The sequence below is a fragment of the Mauremys reevesii genome, linkage group 4 (genome assembly GCF_016161935.1).
Source record: "Mauremys reevesii isolate NIE-2019 linkage group 4, ASM1616193v1, whole genome shotgun sequence".
NCBI lineage: Eukaryota > Metazoa > Chordata > Testudines > Geoemydidae > Mauremys > Mauremys reevesii.
This window is the reverse complement of record NC_052626.1, coordinates 146,846,673-146,868,635: the sequence shown is the minus strand read 5'-3', so window position 1 is coordinate 146,868,635 and position 21,963 is coordinate 146,846,673. Positions and strand designations below refer to the sequence as shown.

Sequence of the window (21,963 nt, the reverse complement as noted above, 5' to 3'; positions counted from 1 at the left end):
GTATAGTTAGGATTATGTTTTCTAATGTGCTTTGCTTTGCATTATCAACACTGAATTTCATCTGTCATTCCCTTGGCTGATCGCCCAGTTTCATGAGATCCCTCTGGAACTCTTTGCAGTCAGGTTTGGACTTAACTATCTTGAGTAGTTTTGTATCATTCGCAAGCTTTGAACCCTCACTGTTTACCCCTTCCCAGATAGTTTATGAATAGTTTAATGCAGTTCTTTATGGAACCCCGTTGTTTACCTCTTTCCATTGTGAAAGCTGACCATTTATTCCTACCCTTTGTTTCCTGTCTTTTAACCAGTTAGTGCTCCATGACAGAACCTTCTCTCTTACCCCATGACTGCTTAATTCGCTTAAGAGCCTTAGGTGATGGGCTTGGTCAAAGGTTTTCAGAAAGTCCGGGTACACTATATCCATTGGATCACCCTAGCCTACATGTTTGTTGACCCCCTCCAAGAATCCTAATAGACTGATGAGGCATTATTGCCCGTTCAAAAACCATGTTGACTCTTCCCTAACAAATCATGGTCATCTGTGTATCTGATAATTCTGTTCTTTACTATAGTTTCAACCAATTTGCCTGGTAATGAAATTAAGCTTACTGTTGTAATTGCCAGGATCATCTCTATGTCGTTTTTTGAAATCAGGGTTATATTAATTTTCCTGCAGTCATCTGATACAGAGGCTCATTTCGGTGATAGGTTACATACCACAGTTAGTAGTTGCGCAAATTTCATATTTGAGTTCCTTCAGAACTCGTGCTTGAATAACATCTGGTCCTGCAGTAAAGACTGATGCAAAAAAATCCATTGAGATTCTTCCCAATGGCCTTATCTTCCTTGAGTGCTCCTTTAGCACCTCAATTGTCCAGTGGCCCCACTGGTTGTTTAACAGGCTTCCTGCTGCTGAGGTACTTAAAAACAACTTTCTGTTTATGTGTCTTTTTTGCTAATTGCTCTTCAAATGCTTTTATGGCCTGCCTGATTCTATTTTTACACTTGGACTTTCTCTTAAGCTTGATTTTCCTCTGCTAGCCTCAGGACTTGCTCATGCAATACTCCAGGTGCCTATGAAATGCTACCTCACTTTGAAAAGGCTGCCCCGGGTCACTGTAAACACTTCCTGGGTTGCATCACTCCGTAGGAAGGTAAAATCTCCACGGAGTCTGAACTAAGGTGGAGTTGCTATAGGAGCTCACAAGGGGGCACAGGGGGTGCTGGAGCTCCACCACCCAGTCCCAGAGCAACTGAGGCTGCATGTCCTGCCCTTGGGAAAAGTGGTGACCCTTTAGACAGAGTACTAACGAAAACAAGCTTGCAGGCACAGTGATTTAGAAATAAATTACTATGTGAATTGTTTCAAAGACTATGACACTATCAATAGTGTTTTGTTAATACATCTTGCTCTGAAGGGGACATTTTCAGTTCAGTAAATTTTTTTTTTACTTTTTCAGGGAAAAAGACCTAAAAAGTTCTTTAGAAAAACTACCCACTGCCCCAGATCCACCCAAGACTTAGTTCTTTGGTCATTTCCATTGAGATAGGGAGGACCTGGGTTGGGTTATTTAGGGAGAAATAAATGGTTTGACACTGTTAAATTTTTAAAGGACATCTTTTTTAAATTAATTTTAACTCAGAAATTAATTAACAGATTCACTAGCAAATTCTCAGAAAATTCATTCTTTAGTTAGGGTGTAGTGCTGTAAATACGAGGAGGACGTGGCTTAAATATCTCCAGAGTCAACAACTGGACACAGACAGATTAATAGGGGAGTACAAGGAAACAAGGAATTAAGATGGTCAGCATGAAAGGCAGTGACCTCAGCACACCACAGTGAATCTCTGCTTAATTGGAAGCAAACTCAGCCTTATCTGTGGCACTACCTCCATGCTATCCAGTACATACATTGCACTTTGAGCCATATGGAAATTTGTTTCAGTGTTGCAGAAAAGTTAGTTTGTCATTTAGTTCTGCTTTACTGGTTAGAAATATATTGATAATTTTCATCTCAGTTGCATATATGTCTATATTTTGCACTAAATCCTGATCTTATTAAAGACAAGCGGCAAAACTTCAATTGACTTCAAACTACCTGAACTCTAATAATGCATATGCAGAAGGGGAAAGAGTTAAGATTTCACCTGTACGTTTAACTTTGCTGTTTCCTAACTCTTGTGTAACACTGGTAAAACTGTTTGTCATCTATGTAGCCCCTTCTTTGTTTAGGACCAGAATGTGGTATATTGCTACCCAGGTCAAGTCCAACTTCCTCTGATGTTTCATGGGGAAACCAAAGGAAACCAAACCCCAAATATTTGGGCGGGACATTTTCAGTGTGTGGTGAAATTTGGAACTAAAACCCTACAGATTTTAATAACATTTTTTCCAAACCCAAAATATTTACGTAGAGAGGAGAGATGTTGTTGTTTTGTTTTTCTGAAAACTGTGATGTTCCTGGGGGGGAACCTCCATGATGTTTCCCACAAAATTAAAATTTAATTATTAAAATTAAATTAATTATAATTTAAAATTTCTAACCAGCTCTAATGCTGCTCCATGACTCATCAATGTATATGAATGGTGCAATCTGAGGATTAAGTTACTTCCCAACAAGAGAGACTGTCTCAGAATCTTGTCCATCATGAATAATTTCTGCATTGTTTGCTTCCTATTATTTTAGCTTTCCATCCTGCTAGCTACATTTCACTTTATTGGTTAGTCAAATAAGATAAAATAGGGTTACATTAAAAAGAAACTGTTTCTATCTCAGGAAAATAAAGTGGTTTACTCCATTATTTAGCTCAGCTTGGTTCAAATAGAACCCTACCCGCTGATGAAAGCTGGCATTTACCGAAAGGCTTCAAAGGGTTTACATTAGTAAAAGGATGGATTTTTAAGTTGAAGTGTTTATTGCTAGTTTATAAAGCCAATACAGATTCCCTGGAGTTTTCAGATCTCTTGATGACAGAATCGCACAATTAAGTAACTAAGACTCATGTTGCAGACAGCCATTTTGGGTACAGAATAACTGCCCTCAGATATATTGTTCTGTTGGGAGTGGGGGTGCGAGAAGAGATTTTTACTCATGCCCACTATTTCTATTCCTGTTTTCTTGCACAGGGATAATGGATCTTCCACATTTGGGTGGAAGAAGGTCCAAAATAAAGCTCCAATTTCTGATTCTATTCTATATAGACTTACATCACCATAATATCTGAGCATCTTCCTGCTGTGTATTAAGTGACATGATTATTTGTTCTCACTTCTTCTCCCCATTATTCCTGGGGGAATTCTGCACCATTGCACAATGCGCAATTCACGTTGCATTAATATTCTGTGCAGAATTGGTAATGCAGAGCTGCTGGCTGCCACTAGGGGCTGCTGGACCCAGAAGAGCCCAGCTCCCAGCTTGCCCATAGAAGATGCTGTCAGGATAGAGAGATGGAGATGAAGGGTTCCCGGCACACCCTGAAAGGAGGAGGTGACATGCAGGAAATGCCATACAAGCACAGGGCCCAGCGTCGGGTTGTTTCTCCCTCTGGATCCCTGGGCTTTGGAAAGGGAGGAGTGCGAGTGTCTGGGCTTGGAAGGCTGCAGCTGGGCTTGGGGGGACAGTAGGGGTCCAGGTGTCTGTGCCAGGGGGGCCCTGTGGCTGGCAGGTATTTTGAAAAATTACCCAAATAATTGAAACCAGTGTGATTATATAGTGCTATTTTGACAAATTGGTGCAGAATTCCCCCAGGAGTACCCCATGGAGAAATCTCTGTACAGTGGAGTATATTGTTGTGGTTGAGGTTATTCATTATTATTATTTATTATAAGCTGGTTTACACAGCTGGAACGCCAGAGGATTTCAGTGTAGTTCCTCTTGATTTGCATCTGTTTATAGCTGTTTAAGAGAGACCTGAATCAAATCTGACTTCAGATTTCAATTTTCAGTGTAATGGCCTCGAAACCCGCCTGTCACAAGCACCCCCTCTCTGGCGGATAAGTGCCTACAGTCACTCAGTTTGGAATGGGGCAGAACCCACTGGTTCAGATTCTCTCTTTAGAAGGAATTTGATCTGCAGAAGCATTTGGATTCACCAGTCTTTTTATGAAACACTGAATAAACACATAGAAATTGCCAGATTGGATCAGACCTGAGCTCCATCTAGTGCAGTATGTTGTCTCTGATACTGGCTAGTATCAGAGGTTTCAAGAAGGTGTAATAACCTTCAACAGGCAGATGTGGAACAATCAGCCCTTCCCCACATCCTGCCATGATCTGTAATAATTAGAGATTTGTTTAAGCCCTGAAGCACGATGTTTAGTATCCCTTAAGCATCCACATGATCCATACACTATGCCATATAAAGCTGTCAAATCCCTCCAGTTTCTTTGCAGTGCTGCTCTAACAGCTTTCCTAGGATCTACAGACATTTCCCAACTTCTCAACTCACCCAGAACAAAAGCTCAGACCAGCAAGGTACTGAGCACGCTAGCCCCAATCCAAAGAAACATAAGCACAAGCTTAACATGCTTTAGACTGTAAGAAGCCCCGTTGAAATCAAGGACCCTGGGGCTCTGGTCTCAGTTTGCACGTCCAGTCACTACTGTAAAACTAACAACATTGAACTACGGGCAAGTTTCAACCACATGCCAGGCTCCTTCTAGGATCCTTGGATTTTATATGTCTGACCCAACAGGGCTCCCCCCTTCAGGAATGGAGAGATTGAAAAGTTCTGAGGAATCACAGCCTAACCCCTAGGCCCAATTTGCTCCCTTCTGCCTCCTACTGCTGCCACCCCCTTTCCGCCCTCACCCAAACACAGAGGAGTTTTCATCTCACTCCCCTGCCCCCAACACAGCTCAGCCCCAGGGAAAAGCAATGCTAAAGGCTGGGGAGCCGGCTGCGTGGCCTACAGAGGTAACAGTCTCCTAGAGCTGAGAACTGTGCAGGCAGAGGAAGGGGGCAAAAAACAGGACCACACCCAGCTACCAGCCCCAGCCATCTTAACAGAAAACATCCCCCAGCCCATGAAAGGGTCATAGGACTGGAAGGGACGTCGAGAGGTCATCAAGGACAGGCCCCTGCACTCATGGCAGGACCAAGCACCATCAAGAACATCCCTGACAGGAGTTTGTCTAACCTGCTCTGAAAAGTCTCCCCTTATGGAGATTCCACAACCTCCCTAGGCAATTATTCCAGTTCCTACTACCCTGATGATTAGGAATTTTTTCCTAATGTCCAACCTAAACCTCCCTCGCTGCAATTTAAGCCCATTGCTTCTTGTCCTTTCAGCAGAAGTTAAGGAGAATAATTTTTCTCCCTCCTCCTTGTAACTACCTTTTAGGTATTTGAAAACTGTTATGTCCCCTCTCAGTCTCTTCTTTTCCAGACTAAACAAACCCAGTTCTTTCAATCTTCCCTCGTAGGTCATATTTTCTAGACCTTTCATCATTTTTGTTGCTCTTCTCAGGACTCTCTCCAATTTGTCCACATGTTTCCTGAAATGTGGCGCTCAGAACTGGACACGATACTGCAGTTGATGCCTTATTAGAGCTGTGTAGAGTGGAAGAATTACTTGGCCTGTCTTGCTTCCAACACTCCTGCTAATGGTGGATTGTCTGTCACTTGAAGTCTTTCCAACTGGGTATCTAGCTAAAAGATGTGTGAGAGCTAAAAAAAATAATAATTATGGGCTTGATACGGAAATTACTGGGCAAGGTTTTGCTATGCAGGAGGTCAGATTAGATGATCATATTGACCTCTTCTGGCCTTAAAACTGTATGAAAAATCAGTTTTACCCAATCAGGGGTGGTAAATTGTAAGGCATTATTAGGCACTAATTGTAAGGGTAGGGTGATTGCTTGGCATCTACGCAGAACAAAGTTAAAGTTGTTTGTTTGCTGTAACTGTTCTTTTTCCATAGTTAAACATGTCTGGATTTCTTTTAAGCCTAACTTTGACACCAAATTCACTGAGTCCTCCCTACGGAAGGAAAGACTGAACCATTCGTTTTCAGTGACACTGCTCTTGAGACTTCTCCCTGTGACTCAGCAAAACATCAAGAGCTTTCCATAAAACTAAGCAAAGGCAAATAACCAAATCTACTAAGCATGTTAGGGCACCAAGGAGGGCATTGTAATGAGCCCCTCTGTGCCTGGCTTGAGACTACAATTGGAGGTGGGCATGGTTTGCGGGAAAGGATCAGTTTGGGCAAATTAAATTTAAAAAATCCATTTTCATGATTCAACATAAAAAGTCGTTTTGAAATTTTAGCTAATTACAGCTAAAAAAAATGTTTGCAGCCAAACCATGATATAGATGATCTAGAATGTATCAAAATAAAATATTTCAATTGACCTGAATTTATTTCTTTTCCTGATTTTTTGGTTAGCAAAAAATTTCAATGTTTTGACTCCGTCCCAATTCAAGACAGGAAAAAGCGTCAATATCTCAAACTTTTTCATGGTCTAGGAAAACCATTTCCTGCCCTGTTCTGCTCGTGTTCTGGGGGCAATGGTTGTCACGTATTAGTGCAGGGAGAGCTTAATCACAGAAGCATTTTATATCCAGTGTGCAGTCTCTGTCCACTCAGGCTGGCCAGTGCTATCACACAAACAGGGAGTGAGGTCAGGCACTGGTTTATCTTCAAGCCAGTTGCTCATGCAGCTCTCTGCATGCTCTAGCTAACCCACCCCTATCACTCAGGGAACCCTAGTGGTAACATTCTCCCTGAATTCTGCCCATGTGCTTCCATTTTCTGTGAGTACCTGAGACTTGCCCAGGTCTACACTCAGCAAGAACCTGTCAGTGCCTAGTGTTGGATAAACCAAAACCAGTAGCTTGCAGATGAGGTTGCCTGATGCCATATCATTTTCCCTGCTGAATCTACACAGAAAAGGCTTTTAGTTTATGCCAGCTAAAAGCATCACTGCCGTGTAGAAGGATTTGCAATGTGTGGGAGAAAATAGTTATAATGCACATCTGCAAAAGGTACGTTTTATTGCAATGGGTTTATAACAGATCTCTATTACAGATGTCCACTATTGGGGGTCTAAATGCATATTTAGTTAATGCATTTTAAACTGGCCTGTGTTTTCAATACAGCTGTGTGAATAACGGATTTTTTACTTTGTAGCAATTTCAAAAAGTCAGAAAAAAATCATTTTGGGTCATGGAATTTATTTAAAATTTTCAGGAAATCTTAAAGTAAAACAAATCAGGGTCAAACAGAATATTTCAGGTTAAAAAATAAAGTTTTGTTTTCCATTTGAGCATTTTTAAATGATTGTTTAATAAAAAAAAAGGAAATGTTGAAACTTACAAGTCATGTAAACTAAAAAGATTTTGGTGTTGCTGAATCTGCGTTCTTCCTGGAAAAAAAAATTCAATTGAAATTTCTTTCCAGTTCTAGTTTTCAAAGGGGATGAGTACCAGAGCTCCCAGGGATGTCCGTGAAATCAGGAACAGAAAAGCAGGGCTCATGAATGAACTCTAGATGATTCACTGGTCTCTCTGTATAGTCATTGACTTTCCTTTTCATATGGAACATTACCATTCTCTGTTGCCTCTAAGTGTATAGGCTATCAGGTTGGAGGCACTTTAATACACAGTATGTGCTAATTCTCAGCATGACAAAGCCTTAGATGTAGTGGACTGTATGAGTGTAATGCAAACAGTGTATTCCCTAGGATTGTCCCCTGATGTATTCCCACTGCCTCGGGTTGGTACAATATTTCACGAGGGAAGTCAGAATGAGTGTGAAGGAACCACTCTTGGTCCTTTCTTGGCTCCTGTTTAATTGTACATTTCACTTTTCCCCTGTAAAGGAAATCATAGTTGGAAGAAATGGCGGAGGGAAATCACACCATGGTTACGGACTTCATTTTCCAGGGATTCATGGATCATCCGGAGCGTCAGGTCCCCCTCTTTGTGTCGTTCCTAATGATCTATGTTATCACCCTAGCGGGGAATCTAGGGATGATCGTGTTGATCAGGTTCAACTCCCGACTCCACACCCCCATGTACTATTTCCTCAGCAATTTGTCTCTTGCCGATGTTGGTAATTCCTCGGTTGTTGCTCCCCGGTTGCTGATGACTTTTGTGGTTCAGGCCAAACCCATTTCTCTCGCTGCATGTGCAGCACAATTTTTCTTTGTCTGTAACTTTGTGACCAATGAAGCTTGCCTGTTGGCAGTAATGGCATATGATCGCTTCATAGCCATCTGTAACCCCTTGCTCTATAGCGTTGTCATGTCAAAAAGACTTTGTGTATTACTAGTGGTTGCTTCGTACATATGTGGCTTTGTGAATGCAGTTGTTCAGACTCCATTTATATTTACCCTGTCTTTCTGTGACTCTAATGTCATCAACCATTTCTTCTGTGACATCCCCCCAATTCTTAAACTGTCTTGCTCTGACACCCACAGTGCTAACATGGTGCATTTCATCTTGTCCAGTATAGTGATCATGATGACTATTCTCATTGTACTATTCTCCTACATGTACATCCTCATTGCCATCCTGAAGATCCACTCTGCCAAGGGCAGATTCAAAACCTTCTCCACCTGCGCCTCCCACCTGACAGCCGTCACAATTTTCTACGGGACTGTGATCTTCATGTATTTACGACCCAGTTCCGGCTATACCACAGACCCAGACAAGATCATCTCTGTGTTTTATATACTCATAATTCCCATGTTGAACCCCCTGATCTACAGCCTGAGGAACAAGGAGGTGAAGGACGCCTTTAGAAGGATGATAAACAGGAAGGTTTGTTCTCAGTTAATATAATTATTGGGATTTGTGCTTATCAATAAACAAGTGATAAATAGTGAATTCTCTGTGTCATAGCTCTGATTTCCTTTGTTTTAACTGTATTCTGTGGCTTGTTCCAATATATATATATATTTAAAAAATATGGAATCCAAGCCTGTTCATCTTGAGAGTTCAGTCTCCCAGGTTCAGGAATGACCGTGAGGCTGCAAAGAATACACTATCGAAAGGGAGCATTTGTCACAGACCCCCTTCAGCTCCCCTTGCTGGATACCCACCAGCTGGTATTGAGGGGAATCCCAGCCTGGACTTCCAGATGTTTTAAGCTGCCAGAGACTGAATGGAGCCAGTCACTGCTGCAGTCTCGGGGTTCGTAGGCACACAATCAGGGTGTAGGCACTCTGCCTAGTGCCCTTTCTGGAGAGCTAGAACCTGCTATCTAGCTGCCTGGTCCCTGGGCTCAGGGATGACTGTTCAGACTCTGCCGTAACTTAAACACCCCCTGTCCTAGAATGCCAAAGAACAGCATGAGCCTTCTGGGTTACAGCCGAACTCCCCCACAAGACCACACAGTATGTGTAAAGAATGTAACACAGAGAGGGACACTCTGAACCGGAATCTAACACTGTAGAGCTAATGCTTCACTAATAAAGTACAAACTCATTTAAAAAAGGACACTCATCCTAACTTCAATGGACCTCACTAGCTGATCCTTTCCTTGGGCGTCCTCTGGGGTATCCATCTGTGTTCAGGCAGCCTGCTCCTCCCCCTCCTCATCTAGCTCCTACATGCAGCTCCTCTCAGATCTAGCTGGTCAAACATGGCCAGGTAGAACCCAAATAGAGGAGCTTCTGCCCTCTTATAACTAGCTTACCCTCTGTCAGGTGACCTCATGATCAGCCTCTTCCGATGACCAGATACCCCTACCAGGCAACCACTCCTTTTCTTTCCCATCAACAGAAAGTTTAGATGGAAAATTTTCAAAAACACTCCCAACAAGGAACAAATCCAAAGCTCATTGAAGCCAATGAAAAGGCTCTGATTGACTTCAGTCTGCAGGAGTTTAAGTGGAGATATTCAAAAGGCATCAAACTCCCATTCCAGGGAGTTGTCCAGGGAACTGGATGTCTAACTGCTTATTTAAAATGTGTATTTGCTCATGGGCAGTTGTTGATTGCACTGTGGGGTTTCCAATCCTGTATTAAAATGTTGAAAGGAAAATAGCAGTAGAAACAAAATGACTTTGGCCCACACACATATTGCCAGTTTAAGAACACCACAATGTTAATCAATAGAGTAACTTTGACATCCTTTTATGTTATGGCACTATAACTCCATTCCATTTTGCACATATATGGAAAAATCATAAGCAGTATTCCTAGGATCACAAGAAGAGGATTTAAGCGATCGATGATTCAGACAAACTTCCCTGGACTAACCAGCACGTATCCAGTATGAATATTCAAATGTCACAGTGTGTGAGCAAGCTTGCTAGTGCTATGAATATTGATAGCCCCATCACACTACGACTTCATAATGTGTATTAGTACATCACAATTGTACATCATTCTAAATTGATTGGACTACATTCATTCTTGATCTGTCCCATATCATTCTCAAGGGAGTTACTTCAGGGATGAACCTGTCTCAATGTTTACAAAGTCCAAAGAAAGCCAAACAAAGCAGACCGTTGATATAATTTCAGGATTGCCAGAGAAACTCTTTCATGGGTTGGAGAGAGGATAAATAAATAAAATGCCCTACATAAAGCGGCAACTGTTTTCAATGAGTAAAACCAGTGGTTCTCAGAATTCTCTGGCCTGTGACCCCATGTTAAACAGAAAAAAGGATTTGAAATCCCTATTAAGTTTTGGGATGCTCCCCTTCCATCTAACCGTGGAGACAGGGAGGCTGGTTGTGATGACTGGAAACAAGCTCCTACGTTGAGAACTCAAGAGTAAAACAACATCCTCTTAATGTCGGCACGATGCAGCGATGAGGAAAGATGCTCTGATTTGGTGCAGGCTAGTTCTGCATGATAAAGCTCAACTCTGCATTATTCAGACTAAGTCCCTAAGCTCACCATAGAGGACTTTTCTGGGGCATTTATCATTGCACATTCTGATAACACGACCTATCTCCCTAAGCTGAGCTTCGATAATCGTTACCTCCTTTCTGGTTGCTTTTATTCTGTATGTTTAACAGTGCCCTGCACTGGATGAAATCTCAGAACTCATGAAGGACACTTACGATCTTCTCATCCTCTCACCTGAACTCCAACCTGGCCTAAAATATAAAAGACAACAGTAATTGTCCTTTAAGACAAATGTCAGAGCATCTTGCCGATTCTACATAGTGTCCCAGACCCTCGTTCATGGATCTTAAAAACACCAATTTCTAATGTAGTATTTGACTGTGTTACATTATATTATGTTCTGTACATCACATGGAGTGGTTGAGTCATAGAAATAAGGATAATGATACAGAGAACTCACTCTTCTTCCATCTCCTGTTTATTGGTTAAAATATAATAATGATTATAATTACCAAAAAAAATTCTTCCTGTATATCATCCTTTTAAAGGCATCATTTACCTCCTTGTTTCTCAGGCTGTAGATCAGGGGGTTCAACATGGGGATCACAAGGGCATAAAACACAGAGGTAACCTTGTCTTGGTCCATCACGTAGCTAGAACTGGGTCTTAAATATATACATATCAGCGTCCCATAAAACATAGTGACAACTGTCAGGTGGGAGGCGCAGGTGGAAAAGGTTTTGTGTCTCCCCTTGGCAGAACGGATCCTGAGAATGGCCACAAGGATGCACATGTAGGAGATTAGGACACTCAGGAAACTAGTCATTCCAATTACAGTAGAGAAAGTGAAAAGTACAAGGTCAGTGACATGGGTGTCAGAGCAGGACAGCTTCAGCATAGGGGGCACATCACAGAAGAAATGGTTGACAACATTGGAGCTGCAGAAGGACAGGCTGAATATAAATAGCGTTTGCACAACTGAATTCACAGAGCCACATACATATGTACCAGCCACAAACAGGACACAGTGTCTCTTGGACATAATGGCTCTGTATAGCAGAGGATTACAGATAGCTTTGAAGCGGTCATATGCAATCACAGCCAGGAGGCAACATTCATTGGTCACAAAGAAACAGACGAAGAATAGTTGTGCCGCACACTCAATCAAAGGAATGGTTCTAGTCTCTGCTACAAAGGTCATTAGCAACCTGGGAGCTATGGCAGTGGAATAGCCAATGTCTACAATGGACATCTGGCTTAGGAAAAAGTACATGGGAGTATGAAGTCGGGTTTCAACCATAATTAACACTATCATCCCAAGATTCCCCATCAGGCTGAGCACATACATCACTAGGAACAACATAAAGAGGGGGATCTGTAGATCTGGATGATCTGTGAATCCTACAAAAATGAACTCGGTCACCGTGGTGTGGTTTCTCTCTGCCATTTATTCCAGAAATGCTCTCTGCTGGTGAAAAAAAAATAAAGATTACAATTAATCACAGGCCAATAAAGTAATGAGTGCAGATCGCTCATAACCCCTGTGATTGTTCCTGTGAAACAGCATATGAACATACTACAGCTGAAATACATCAAAGGACACTCCTAGGGAATGTTCTCTTTGTATTCCCCACGTTTTCCATTAGAGATAGGACATGCTCCAGCTACAGAAATATCGTGTACTCTGTGTTAGGGTGACCAGATGTCCTGATTTTATAGAGACTGTCCCGATTTTGGGGGCTTTTTCTTCTATAGGCTCCTATTACCCCCTACCCCCATCCTGATTTTTCACACTTGCCCTCTGGTCACCCTACTCTGTCTTAATATGCATGAAACCATCCAGTGGATCAATTCTCCTATAAAATAAGCGAGATATCGATTGGGAGTGTTTAGTTTAGAAGGGATGCAAATAATCTATCAATGTCTGCAAATAATCAATGCTAGAAAGTTTATTCATTGTCATTGGTTTTCTCTTCCTAATCCAAATGACCTCAAAGGGCACAAGGGATGCTCAGTGCCCCTTTTATATAGGTGCCTAAATATAGATTTGGGTGCCCAATATGAGGAAGCCCCAGTGGAAACATTTGGTATCACTGTCTGTGTAGCCTTAAAGTGTCCCTGTTCTATTGGAGTCAGTGTATGTTTTAGAGACATTCTTTGTAACCATGTGCATTATTTTTCCTCCCTGTTACAAATCCTCCAAGAGGTAATAACACTTGTAGGTGGTGTGGATTGTAACTGATTCTATGATTACTTTTGACTTATAGATTCACAGAGCCTAGAAATGAAAAAAATGCATCTCCTGGTGATAACTACTAAGTCAACCTGTGGAACTCCTTGCCAGAGGATGTTGTGAAGACCAAGACTATAGCAGAGTTTTAAAAAGAACTAGATAAATTCATGGAGGACAGGCCCATCAATGGCTATTAGCCAGGATGGTGTCCCTAGCCTCTGTTTGCCAGAAGCTGGGAATGAGCGACAGGGGATGGATCACTTGATGGTTACCTGTTCTGTTCATTCCCCCTGGAGCACCTGGCACTGGCCACTGTTGGAAGACAGGATACTGGGCTAGATGGACCTTTGGGCTGACCCAGAATGGTCATATATTTCTATGGAATTTCACTGCCACATGCACAAAGAGATGCTCAAAAGACAATAATAATTATGTTTCTTACCAGTCATGGTGTAGGTGTACACTCAGTAAATTCCATTGTGGCTTCTATTTGGTGGAGGAAGATATGGGCTGGTTTGACTCCTCATTAACCAGTTGACTTCAGCAGAGCTGCTCTACATTCACACTAGTGTGACTGAGATCAGAATCTGGTCAGTGACATGGTAACATAGTGTGAGATGGGAGCAAAGCATCTCATGTCCGTTTGTAATCTTTAGGATAGAAAAAAAATGAGTTGGAGATAATTTTGGAGTTTCCTAGTTAGTGGAAAAAACACAGGTCTCTGGATTCTGCATATTCCCTCTGTCTTTACACCTGTGCTAGACGAGTAAAAAGAAATGAAATTATTTTTAGTAACTATAGGGAACATAGGAATTTCCATACCAGATCAGACAAATGATGCATCAAATTCAGTATTGTCTATGCCAGGGGTAGCCAACCTGAGCCTGAGAAGTAGCCAGAATTTACCAATGTACATTGAGGAAGAGCCACAGTAATACATCAGCAGTCCCTCATCAGCTCCCCCGCCCCACCCACCGGTAGCTCCTCTGATCAGCACCTCCCCTTCCCTCCCCACACCTCCTGATCAGCTGTTTCATGGCGTGCAGGAGACTCTGGGGCGAGGAGCAAGGATACGGCAGGCTTAGGGGATGGGGTGGGAATGGGAAGAATGGGGGCAGGGCCTGTGGCAGGACCAGGGGTGGAGCAGTGAGCAACCCCCCAGCACATTGGAAAGTTGGCACCTGTAGCTCCAGCCCTGCAGTTGGTGCCTATACAAGGAGACACATTAACTTCTGAGGAGCCGCATATGGCTCTGGAGCCACAGGTTGGCCACCCCTGATCTATGCATTGGCAGTCTTTGCTGTGTGCTTCAGATAGAGAGGAAAAGCCCTCACAGTAGGAAGTTATTGAATAACATGCCTATAGAGGCCTTTTCACCCTACATCCAGGCAATTAGTGATTGCCTCATACTCTGAAGCATGAAGGTTTTCATCCCTTGCAATGTCTGTCTCATATCTAAAGTAACTGTTCTTAATATTTATAGTACGAATCAACCCCTCCACCTCCCCGAAATAAAACATACACAAAACCTGCTCAGAAGACTTTATTAAGGTTGAAAAGTTCAGCAATTGAAAATTAGGAAATGCCAGATTTGTGGGTGCCCATGCAACCTTAGTTCTGCCCTCTTGGGTGTTTGCATTATGGTAGTCTTTAATTACATTATCACATGCTGTTTCTCCTTAGAAACACTGGACCCCTTCCTTATTCAGTGTATCGAACACAGTAACTTCTGGGTGACTGAGTAGACAACCTAAATGATGTTCTGTTAATGTAGTTTTGCATATGTAATTTCCTGGGTTTTTAAAAAGGCAAAACTCAGTTCGGTCACAACACCTCCATTCGGTATCCTCTTGGTTTGCGCCTGTAACCACCTGCCCTGCATTACAGACTTCTACCACTTGCGCTACAGGCCTTCGCAAGAGAAGGCAGTTTTCCTATAGATGACCGGGGAGATGTGTAGGATCTGTGGGGAGTCCAGAAGCAGTCACTATTCCAGGTGCAACATTGTCAACGTCTGCTACTTTTTTTGGTGCTAAGACGGGCCCATCTGTTTAGAATACAGGTATTATACTGGCAGGAAGCTCAAATTTTGCTCACAACTGAAGCAAGGAAGGGGTGACAGTGGTTGTCAAAAGCTATAACTCAGCTAAACCTGAATAGAATTTCATGGGGGGAAAAAAATAAAAAAACAACAAAAGCAAAGAAAAAATGCTCTTCTCAAGTGTGAGGGCTTTTTCCCAACTGAATTTCCAAAACTTGCTGCAAACAATGGAGGTGTTTTAGCTTGTCAAAAACAAGAACGCAAGAAGCAGTTAGAATGGAAAGTGCTCGGTAACCGAATACAGGGAACACGACCAGCTCCTCCAGTAGTAAATGCCGGATTCTTTTTATTATTAAATATAGAGCTGATAAAGGTGCTTGATTGTGTAACCTAAGCTCACACTTCAGAGCTCTCTGTCCCGCTCCAGAGGCTGGACCACACAGAGCCAACAAAACCAGGCATTTTAGATCAGGTAGTTCATTTTTTTAGATCCCGAGGTCCTGGGCTTAATCCCCAGTGTCAATGACAGAATCAAGAGCTTTGTGTTGCAAGTGATATTAAGCTGAGACAGAAATATTATGTTCCTCCCCAGAACAGGCACACAACCAGGTGCGACAGAAAGTTTCCTGAGGACTCTGGGTCTGGTCCTCTTACCTGCTGGTGTGCATCAGCTTTGCCCTGCAGACTGTCAGGCAGAGATGTAGTATTGTACACTGGAATCTTGAGTTGCCTTTAATTTATGCTGTACCCATTCTGTGTGTAAATAGAGAACTTCAGTTCTTCAAATTGTCACTCCAGCACCAGATCCTCTCTAGAGTTTTTGAGCTAACACCACAATTCGTCATGCAAAAGGAACACATCTGAGACTAAATAAATGAGATGGCAAAATAAGACATAAGAACAAGAGATTATATTTTATGGTTTTTTCTGTCTGCTAGTTAACTTACACTATTTGATTGTTCTGCAAATAGATACCGTCAACATAAGCCATCCTGTAGCATCATGTACATTTTCCCCTCTGTTTTATTCTGAAGCAGAAAAGCCAAAAATAAATATCAAGTCAAAATAGCTGAAAAGCTGATGACAGGGAATCTAACTCAAAAGATTGAGAGAATATTTATTCCTACTCTGTCAAAACTGAGTGGATTAAGCCTACCTGTGGAGGAAGAGGTACGTTATCACTGATCCCAGTAGAACGGTGTGTGGCTGACACAAGTGATTCTTATTTGGTTCGGTGGCAACTAGGGACAAAATCCCTGAAGCAGCATGAACCTCAGAAGAGAGAGTTAAAATGTCTTTTATGTCTCCTGGAGGCTGGGGATAATAAATCACAGAGTCCAAAGCAGAACAGCTCCAACAGGAGAGACTGGGGGAGAACCACACCAGAATATCCCGTACTTCAGAGGCTAGAGTGCCCACAGGAGAGGTGGGAAACCCATGATCAAATCTCTTCTCCTGTGAGGTGGAAGGGCCAGGCATCTCGATGCTCAGAAAGAAGTAGCGGTTTGCATACTCAGAGGCTGAACAGGCACAAAGGAGATATTACTGCAAAAATGTAGGTGCCAGGTGAGTTTAGGCACCAATAGCATTTGGCCTCAGGTGAGTGGGGATTTCAGGAATAGCAGTGGGGCCTGGTTCTGGATTGAGATGCCCAAAGTTGAAATTAGATTTAGGAGTACAGGTTTCATCTCTGCCACATGCCAATGATTAGATCTGGCCTACAGCCAAAAGATTTCCAGGTATTGCTATATCTGCTAGGGATGTGCTTGTCTACTGATATAGTTATACTGGTATAATCATCAGTGTGGATGGAGTTATACCAATATAAAAGTACCATATACTGGAATAGGTCCATAGATTATAGGCCAGAGAGAATCATTGTAACCAACTAGTCTGACATCCTGTGTAATACAGGCCATAAAGGAAATTTTGAAAGTCTTGATTCAGGTGAACCCCCAATCTTTGCATCACCATTCCCTTTAGCAGAGATCATGGACTAGCCATTGCACCCCAAAGCTACCTATCACATTGCATTAGTGCTTTCTCCCTATTGCTACCCTAGAATAAAGCCTTTACCCTGCTGCAACTGAGGCTATGCTACAGGGTAGAGGTGAGAGAAATTCAGCATTTCTATGCCATGGGAAAAATGGACTTTTCAACATGTGTCTGCATCCCAAATCAAGGCAAAAAAGTTAAAACTTTTTGAAGAGAATGGAAATTCTGAAAAAAGTCCATTTGGAAATGTCAAAATGTTTTGTTTTGAAGTTTTTGGTCAACATGAAACACTTGGACATTCCAAAACTGAAATGCTTCATGTTGGTGTCTTGACCTGACTTAAAAGTCTGCTGCCTGCCTCAGATTGAAATGTATTTATTTGGAAAATTTCAGCCTGATTTGCCATTTCTGAGACAGAAGCTGGGGAAAAAAAGACATTGTTTTGCCCTTATTAAAATATATCTATCTGATGCCTTTTCCTCTGAGAAGCTCTGCTGACCTCCTTTGTAGCAGTGACTTGAAATTTGATAGGGTGGTGCCTTATGCAATTCCCAGGAAAATCAGCCCAAATGTGACTATTTAAAAAATTGTTGTTCACAGGATCAATCAAGATTTGCTAGAGCAATATCCCAGGGATTCCAGGGACTGAGCAGGATTTTCCCAGCAATTCCAGATCTGGGCTGTTGCAGGGTTTCAAACTGGGCACCCAAAATTAGCAGCAAGTTTTGACCTTAATTTCTCTGTGCTTCAGTTCCCTACCTCACAGGGGTATTTTGAAAATAAATTCAGACACTACAGTGATAAACACCATGGAAAAGCACATGAGCAAATTATGAATTCTATCTTCAGAGCAAGGCTGGAAAAGTTTAAATAAGACCTGGTGTAGCAAGGCCCTGCAGGTCCCTCTTGCCTCCTACTAGGCTAACAAAGTCACTCAGAAACCCTGGGGTTCAATAACTACTAGTATCATTCACTTACAGGTTCTGTTCCTATCACCTTTTGGCCATGCACAACTTAGGTTCTAGAAGAGCTACACTCTCTCTAACCTCCACTCCCTTAGCCTCCCCCAGTTTTGGCTTCCTTCCTCCCAGCCCTTTATATAGCCCCAGGCTAATTGGCTGGGTAACTGTCTCCCATTCACCAATTAGGTGCAGGTTTTTCAAGCCGGCTCCAACCTGCATCCTTTAATGGGAGCTGGCGTGACAGAGGGCTGAGTCAGCAGCTCTTGCCCAGCCCCCTGTCACACCTGGGCCCACACACTGACTGAGGAGGCTAAACCAAAATCCTGAACAGCTGCTCTCAGAGTGGGCCCTGTCCATTCTCTGCACTCAGGCTGGCTGAGAGCTTTTTAATAAAATGGATTTTCCACCAAAATTATGGATTTGCCAGATAGGAATGTTTTAGTTGGAATGTCTCCATTTTGATTAAACATTTCTCAGGTTCAGGATGGAATTTCTGGTTAACCTCCAGAGACATAGAGAGAGCGACCCCAAAATAGCCAAATCCCAGCTATCAGGGCACTCACCTGGGAAGTGGGAGAGCCCTACTCAAGTCACTTCTCTGCCTAATTAAGAGCAGGGAAATAGATCTATGTTTCCAATATCACAGGTGAGTGCCCTAATGTCTGTCCTATTTTCTATTCTATGGTGCATCTCTGTCTCTCCTGTTGGAGCTGTTCCACTTTGTATGAATAATAAAGGATCCATTGGGACACAGAGAGAAAATCTATCTTGATAGCCCAGTGGTTGTAAGCCTGATCTGGGATGTGAGAGACCCAGGTCCAAGTGCCAGATTTGGAACAGGGTCTTGAATCTGAGTCTCCCTGGTGGGACAGTATGAACCACATGGGGGAACAAAAAAACAACAACAAAGAAACCAAGCAGCTGACCCTAATTATCTACTCCTCCCAGTGGCTGTTGTGGGTAGGAGGAGTCTGGGGGCTATATAAGCCAGACCTAACCCATTCTAGAAAAGCCAAATGGAGAGGCATTATACAAGTAGAGTGGGGTTTGAAGAAGTGGGAAAAAATATATAGCTTGAGAAAGAGGAAGTAGGCGTTGTGATCAGTGTGTGTGGGGGGGAGATAGTGAGTTTGGGGAGAGTTGGGTATGGCCTGGGGATCAGTATCCACAAGAAACTGTGGGTTTGCCTACAGGGAAGAGAGCTACGGGAATGGTACTGCAGATAAATGGACATGGATGATGACAAACTGTTGCACCCCTTTCTATAAATGTTACTACATTCTCTCCAGCGTTCTTTCTTCCCCCAACCTTTTCTGGGGTGGTCAAGTCATCCTGACTCACCAGGCAATTGCTTGGTGGTATTTTGAGTGGTGGTATCTGGGGTTTAGCTGGAGGGCTCAGTCACAATAGTGACTGTCAGCTGGTCTCCCTGGAGTTGTTGAAAATCCACCAGTTCATCCCTGTGGAAGTAAAGAGAGAACTAGCAGGGATTTGAAGGGGATTTCAATGCAAACAGTCCCTTCTGTGAGCAAGAGTCAAGCTAGCTGTAACCCTAATACCGTGAGATTTGTAGAAGGGAGGATTGTGTGAGGTGAGTGGGAAAGAACTGTGGGAGAAGTTGTTTCGACCTTGTGTTAGATAAGTATGGAATGTAGACTAGAGTTGAAATAGATGTGGAAAAAATAAGCTATCAGGATGACCTATGTATAAACAAAATGCAGCTGTTGCTCATGGTTGTATGTAACAAAGGTATAAATGCTTGCTGTAATTGATTACCTGGAGAGAGACCTGTTTAGCTCTCTTCCTCCACACGATTGCTAGAGATAATACAGTATCTGACTTGCTGCACCCCACCTGAGAGTGAGGGCTCTGTTTTTCTACGACATCCCTTATCCTAGAAGAGTACCCTAACCACTGAGCTACTGGCTATTCATAGGTCAGGCTTCTGTCTCTCATTTTCTGTGAAGTTTTTCCAGAAGACCCGGTTTCATCTCAGTGTAGAATGGGGAAAATATTTTGAAATCTTGAATATATTCAGGGGACAGTAAATTATTTTCCCACCTATGTCTAATCTGTACCCACTTATATTAGAACTTAAAATAATTATCCTTTAAAACAATTGTCAAAGTTAGGTTTTCAGGCCTACATCACTGCCACAGAGTTTAAGGAATATGCAAGCTGAAATCACACCTTGGAATGGCACATAGATATACCCAATGAGGAAAAAAAAGTATTTTTAGACCCTGTTAGGGTCCTTATGTTAGCTCTCACTTATGATCACGGAATCATAGAATATAAGAGTTGGAAGGGACCTCAGGAGGTCATCTAGTCCAACCCCCTGCTCAAAGCAGGATCAATTCCCAACTAAATCATCCCAGCCAGGGCTTTGTCAAGCAGGGCCTTAAAAACCTCTAAGGAAGGAGATTCCACCACCTCCCTAGGTAACCCATTCCAGTGCTTCACCACCTTCCTAGTGAAAAAGTTTTTCCCTATATATACAACCTAAACCTCCCCCCCTGCAACTCGAGACCATTGCTCCTTGTTCAGTCATCTGCCACCACTGAGAACAGTCTAGATCCATCCTCTTTGGACAATGCAGATGATTCTTAGGGAGAACTAATTGAACAATGTCAGAATAACCACTGCATGGGCCTCTGACAAAATGCCAAGATAGAAACAGACTATCACCTAATATGCCATTGTTTTCATTCTCCAGTTGGTGGAGATTGAATTGTCTATAGAAGGTAGATCAAGAATGTCTCTTCTCCGGTCTCATAACACAAGAACAGGAGAAAAATCAATCAAATTAAAAGTTAGGAAATTAAAATCAAGACAAGGAAGGTAATTTTCACAAAATGTATGATTTTTCTAGGCAATGCATTGCCACAAGAAGTAATTGTGGTCAAGAATTTAGTGATCAACAAGGGATAGGCTATTTATATGCATATGCAGAATATCAAGAGTTATAATTAAAGAAAATATTTCTGAGAGAGAGATTAAATCTCATGTTTGAAGGTTTAAACTAATCTCTAACTATTGGAGATTAGGAGGAGACCTAATGTTGGGGGCAGCTTCTCCCACATTTGCCTACTGTGTGGTTCTTACACTTTCCTTAGAGCATCTGGTATAAGCCAATGTCATAGACAGGCTATTGGACTAGATAAACCTTGTGTCTTATCCTGTCTGGCAATCCCTATGTTTCTGAGACAGAGGGGAACCGATAGCTTCTACAGGTTAGTTCAGTCATGGAACAAGATTCTGCCTCAGAACTTCCCCAAACTCTGCAGAGTTATGGTTAAGGTTGGGAAGCTGTGAACATAAGACAGTTCACACTTGCCCCTGGGGATGGATAATTTGATGTACAGCTGTAACACTGACAGACCTCGGTAGGCAGGATTGAACCTGGGACCTCGGCAGCTTAGTGCATGAGCCTTTACCACATGAGCTAAAAGCCACGTGGCTTTTAACTAAGTCTGTAGGGCAATCTCATTAATCTCCCTCTAAGTGGTCTTAGGGCCACCAGATGGGACAGACCACCACACCCAGGAGGTGTGTGGGTTATATATCTACACCAGGTTACAAGTTAAGGACATGATCCACCAACTGGGTTTAACCAGCCAGAGCGCTGCCCCAATAAGGGGCTTGTGCCCCTAAGTCATTTATGTGCTTTGGGAAATCCTATGACCATAAGGGCCAGATCCTCTTCTTGTATAAATGTAGGAAGCCCCACTGACTTCAATGGAATGACACCAAGTTTGACCAGTTATGGTTCTGGTCCAATGACTTCAGTAGAGTTCCACCTATTTACTAAAGCTGGGGGGGTCTCACCCATTAGCGCCAATGGAGCTAATGCTGATTTTCACCTGCTGGGGATCTGGTCCCGTTGATTGCAATGTAGTGATGCTAGTTTACACCAACTGGAGCTG

General features: G+C 42.5%; 2 protein-coding genes and 1 long non-coding RNA gene across 3 annotated transcripts; 1 reads left to right on the top strand and 2 right to left on the bottom strand.

Moving 5' to 3' along the window:
• The first annotated feature begins 7,841 nt into the window (after positions 1-7,841).
• Positions 7,842-8,789, top strand: LOC120404084 (olfactory receptor 1019-like). The gene has a single exon (XM_039536091.1). The coding sequence runs from the start codon at positions 7,845-7,847 to the stop codon at positions 8,787-8,789; it is 945 nt and encodes a 314-aa protein (XP_039392025.1). The 5' UTR covers positions 7,842-7,844.
• Positions 8,790-11,269: 2,480 nt separating this feature from the next.
• On the bottom strand, positions 11,270-12,267 carry LOC120403433 (olfactory receptor 1019-like). Its single transcript, XM_039534501.1, has one exon. The coding sequence runs from the start codon at positions 12,251-12,253 to the stop codon at positions 11,315-11,317; it is 939 nt and encodes a 312-aa protein (XP_039390435.1). The 5' UTR covers positions 12,254-12,267; the 3' UTR covers positions 11,270-11,314.
• A 3,771-nt stretch (positions 12,268-16,038) lies between these two features.
• On the bottom strand, positions 16,039-18,134 carry LOC120403488. Its single transcript, XR_005597544.1, has 3 exons — positions 18,054-18,134; positions 16,237-16,352; positions 16,039-16,108 (listed from the first exon to the last, which is right to left on the bottom strand). It is a non-coding gene; the product is annotated as an uncharacterized LOC120403488 (long non-coding RNA).
• Positions 18,135-21,963: the final 3,829 nt, after the last annotated feature.

Excerpts from the sequence above, each read along its gene's own strand:
- LOC120404084 (XM_039536091.1), top strand. The coding sequence starts at position 7,845 with ATGGCGGAGGGAAATCACACCATGGTTACGGACTTCATTTTCCAGGGA.
- LOC120403433 (XM_039534501.1), bottom strand. The coding sequence starts at position 12,253 with ATGGCAGAGAGAAACCACACCACGGTGACCGAGTTCATTTTTGTAGGA.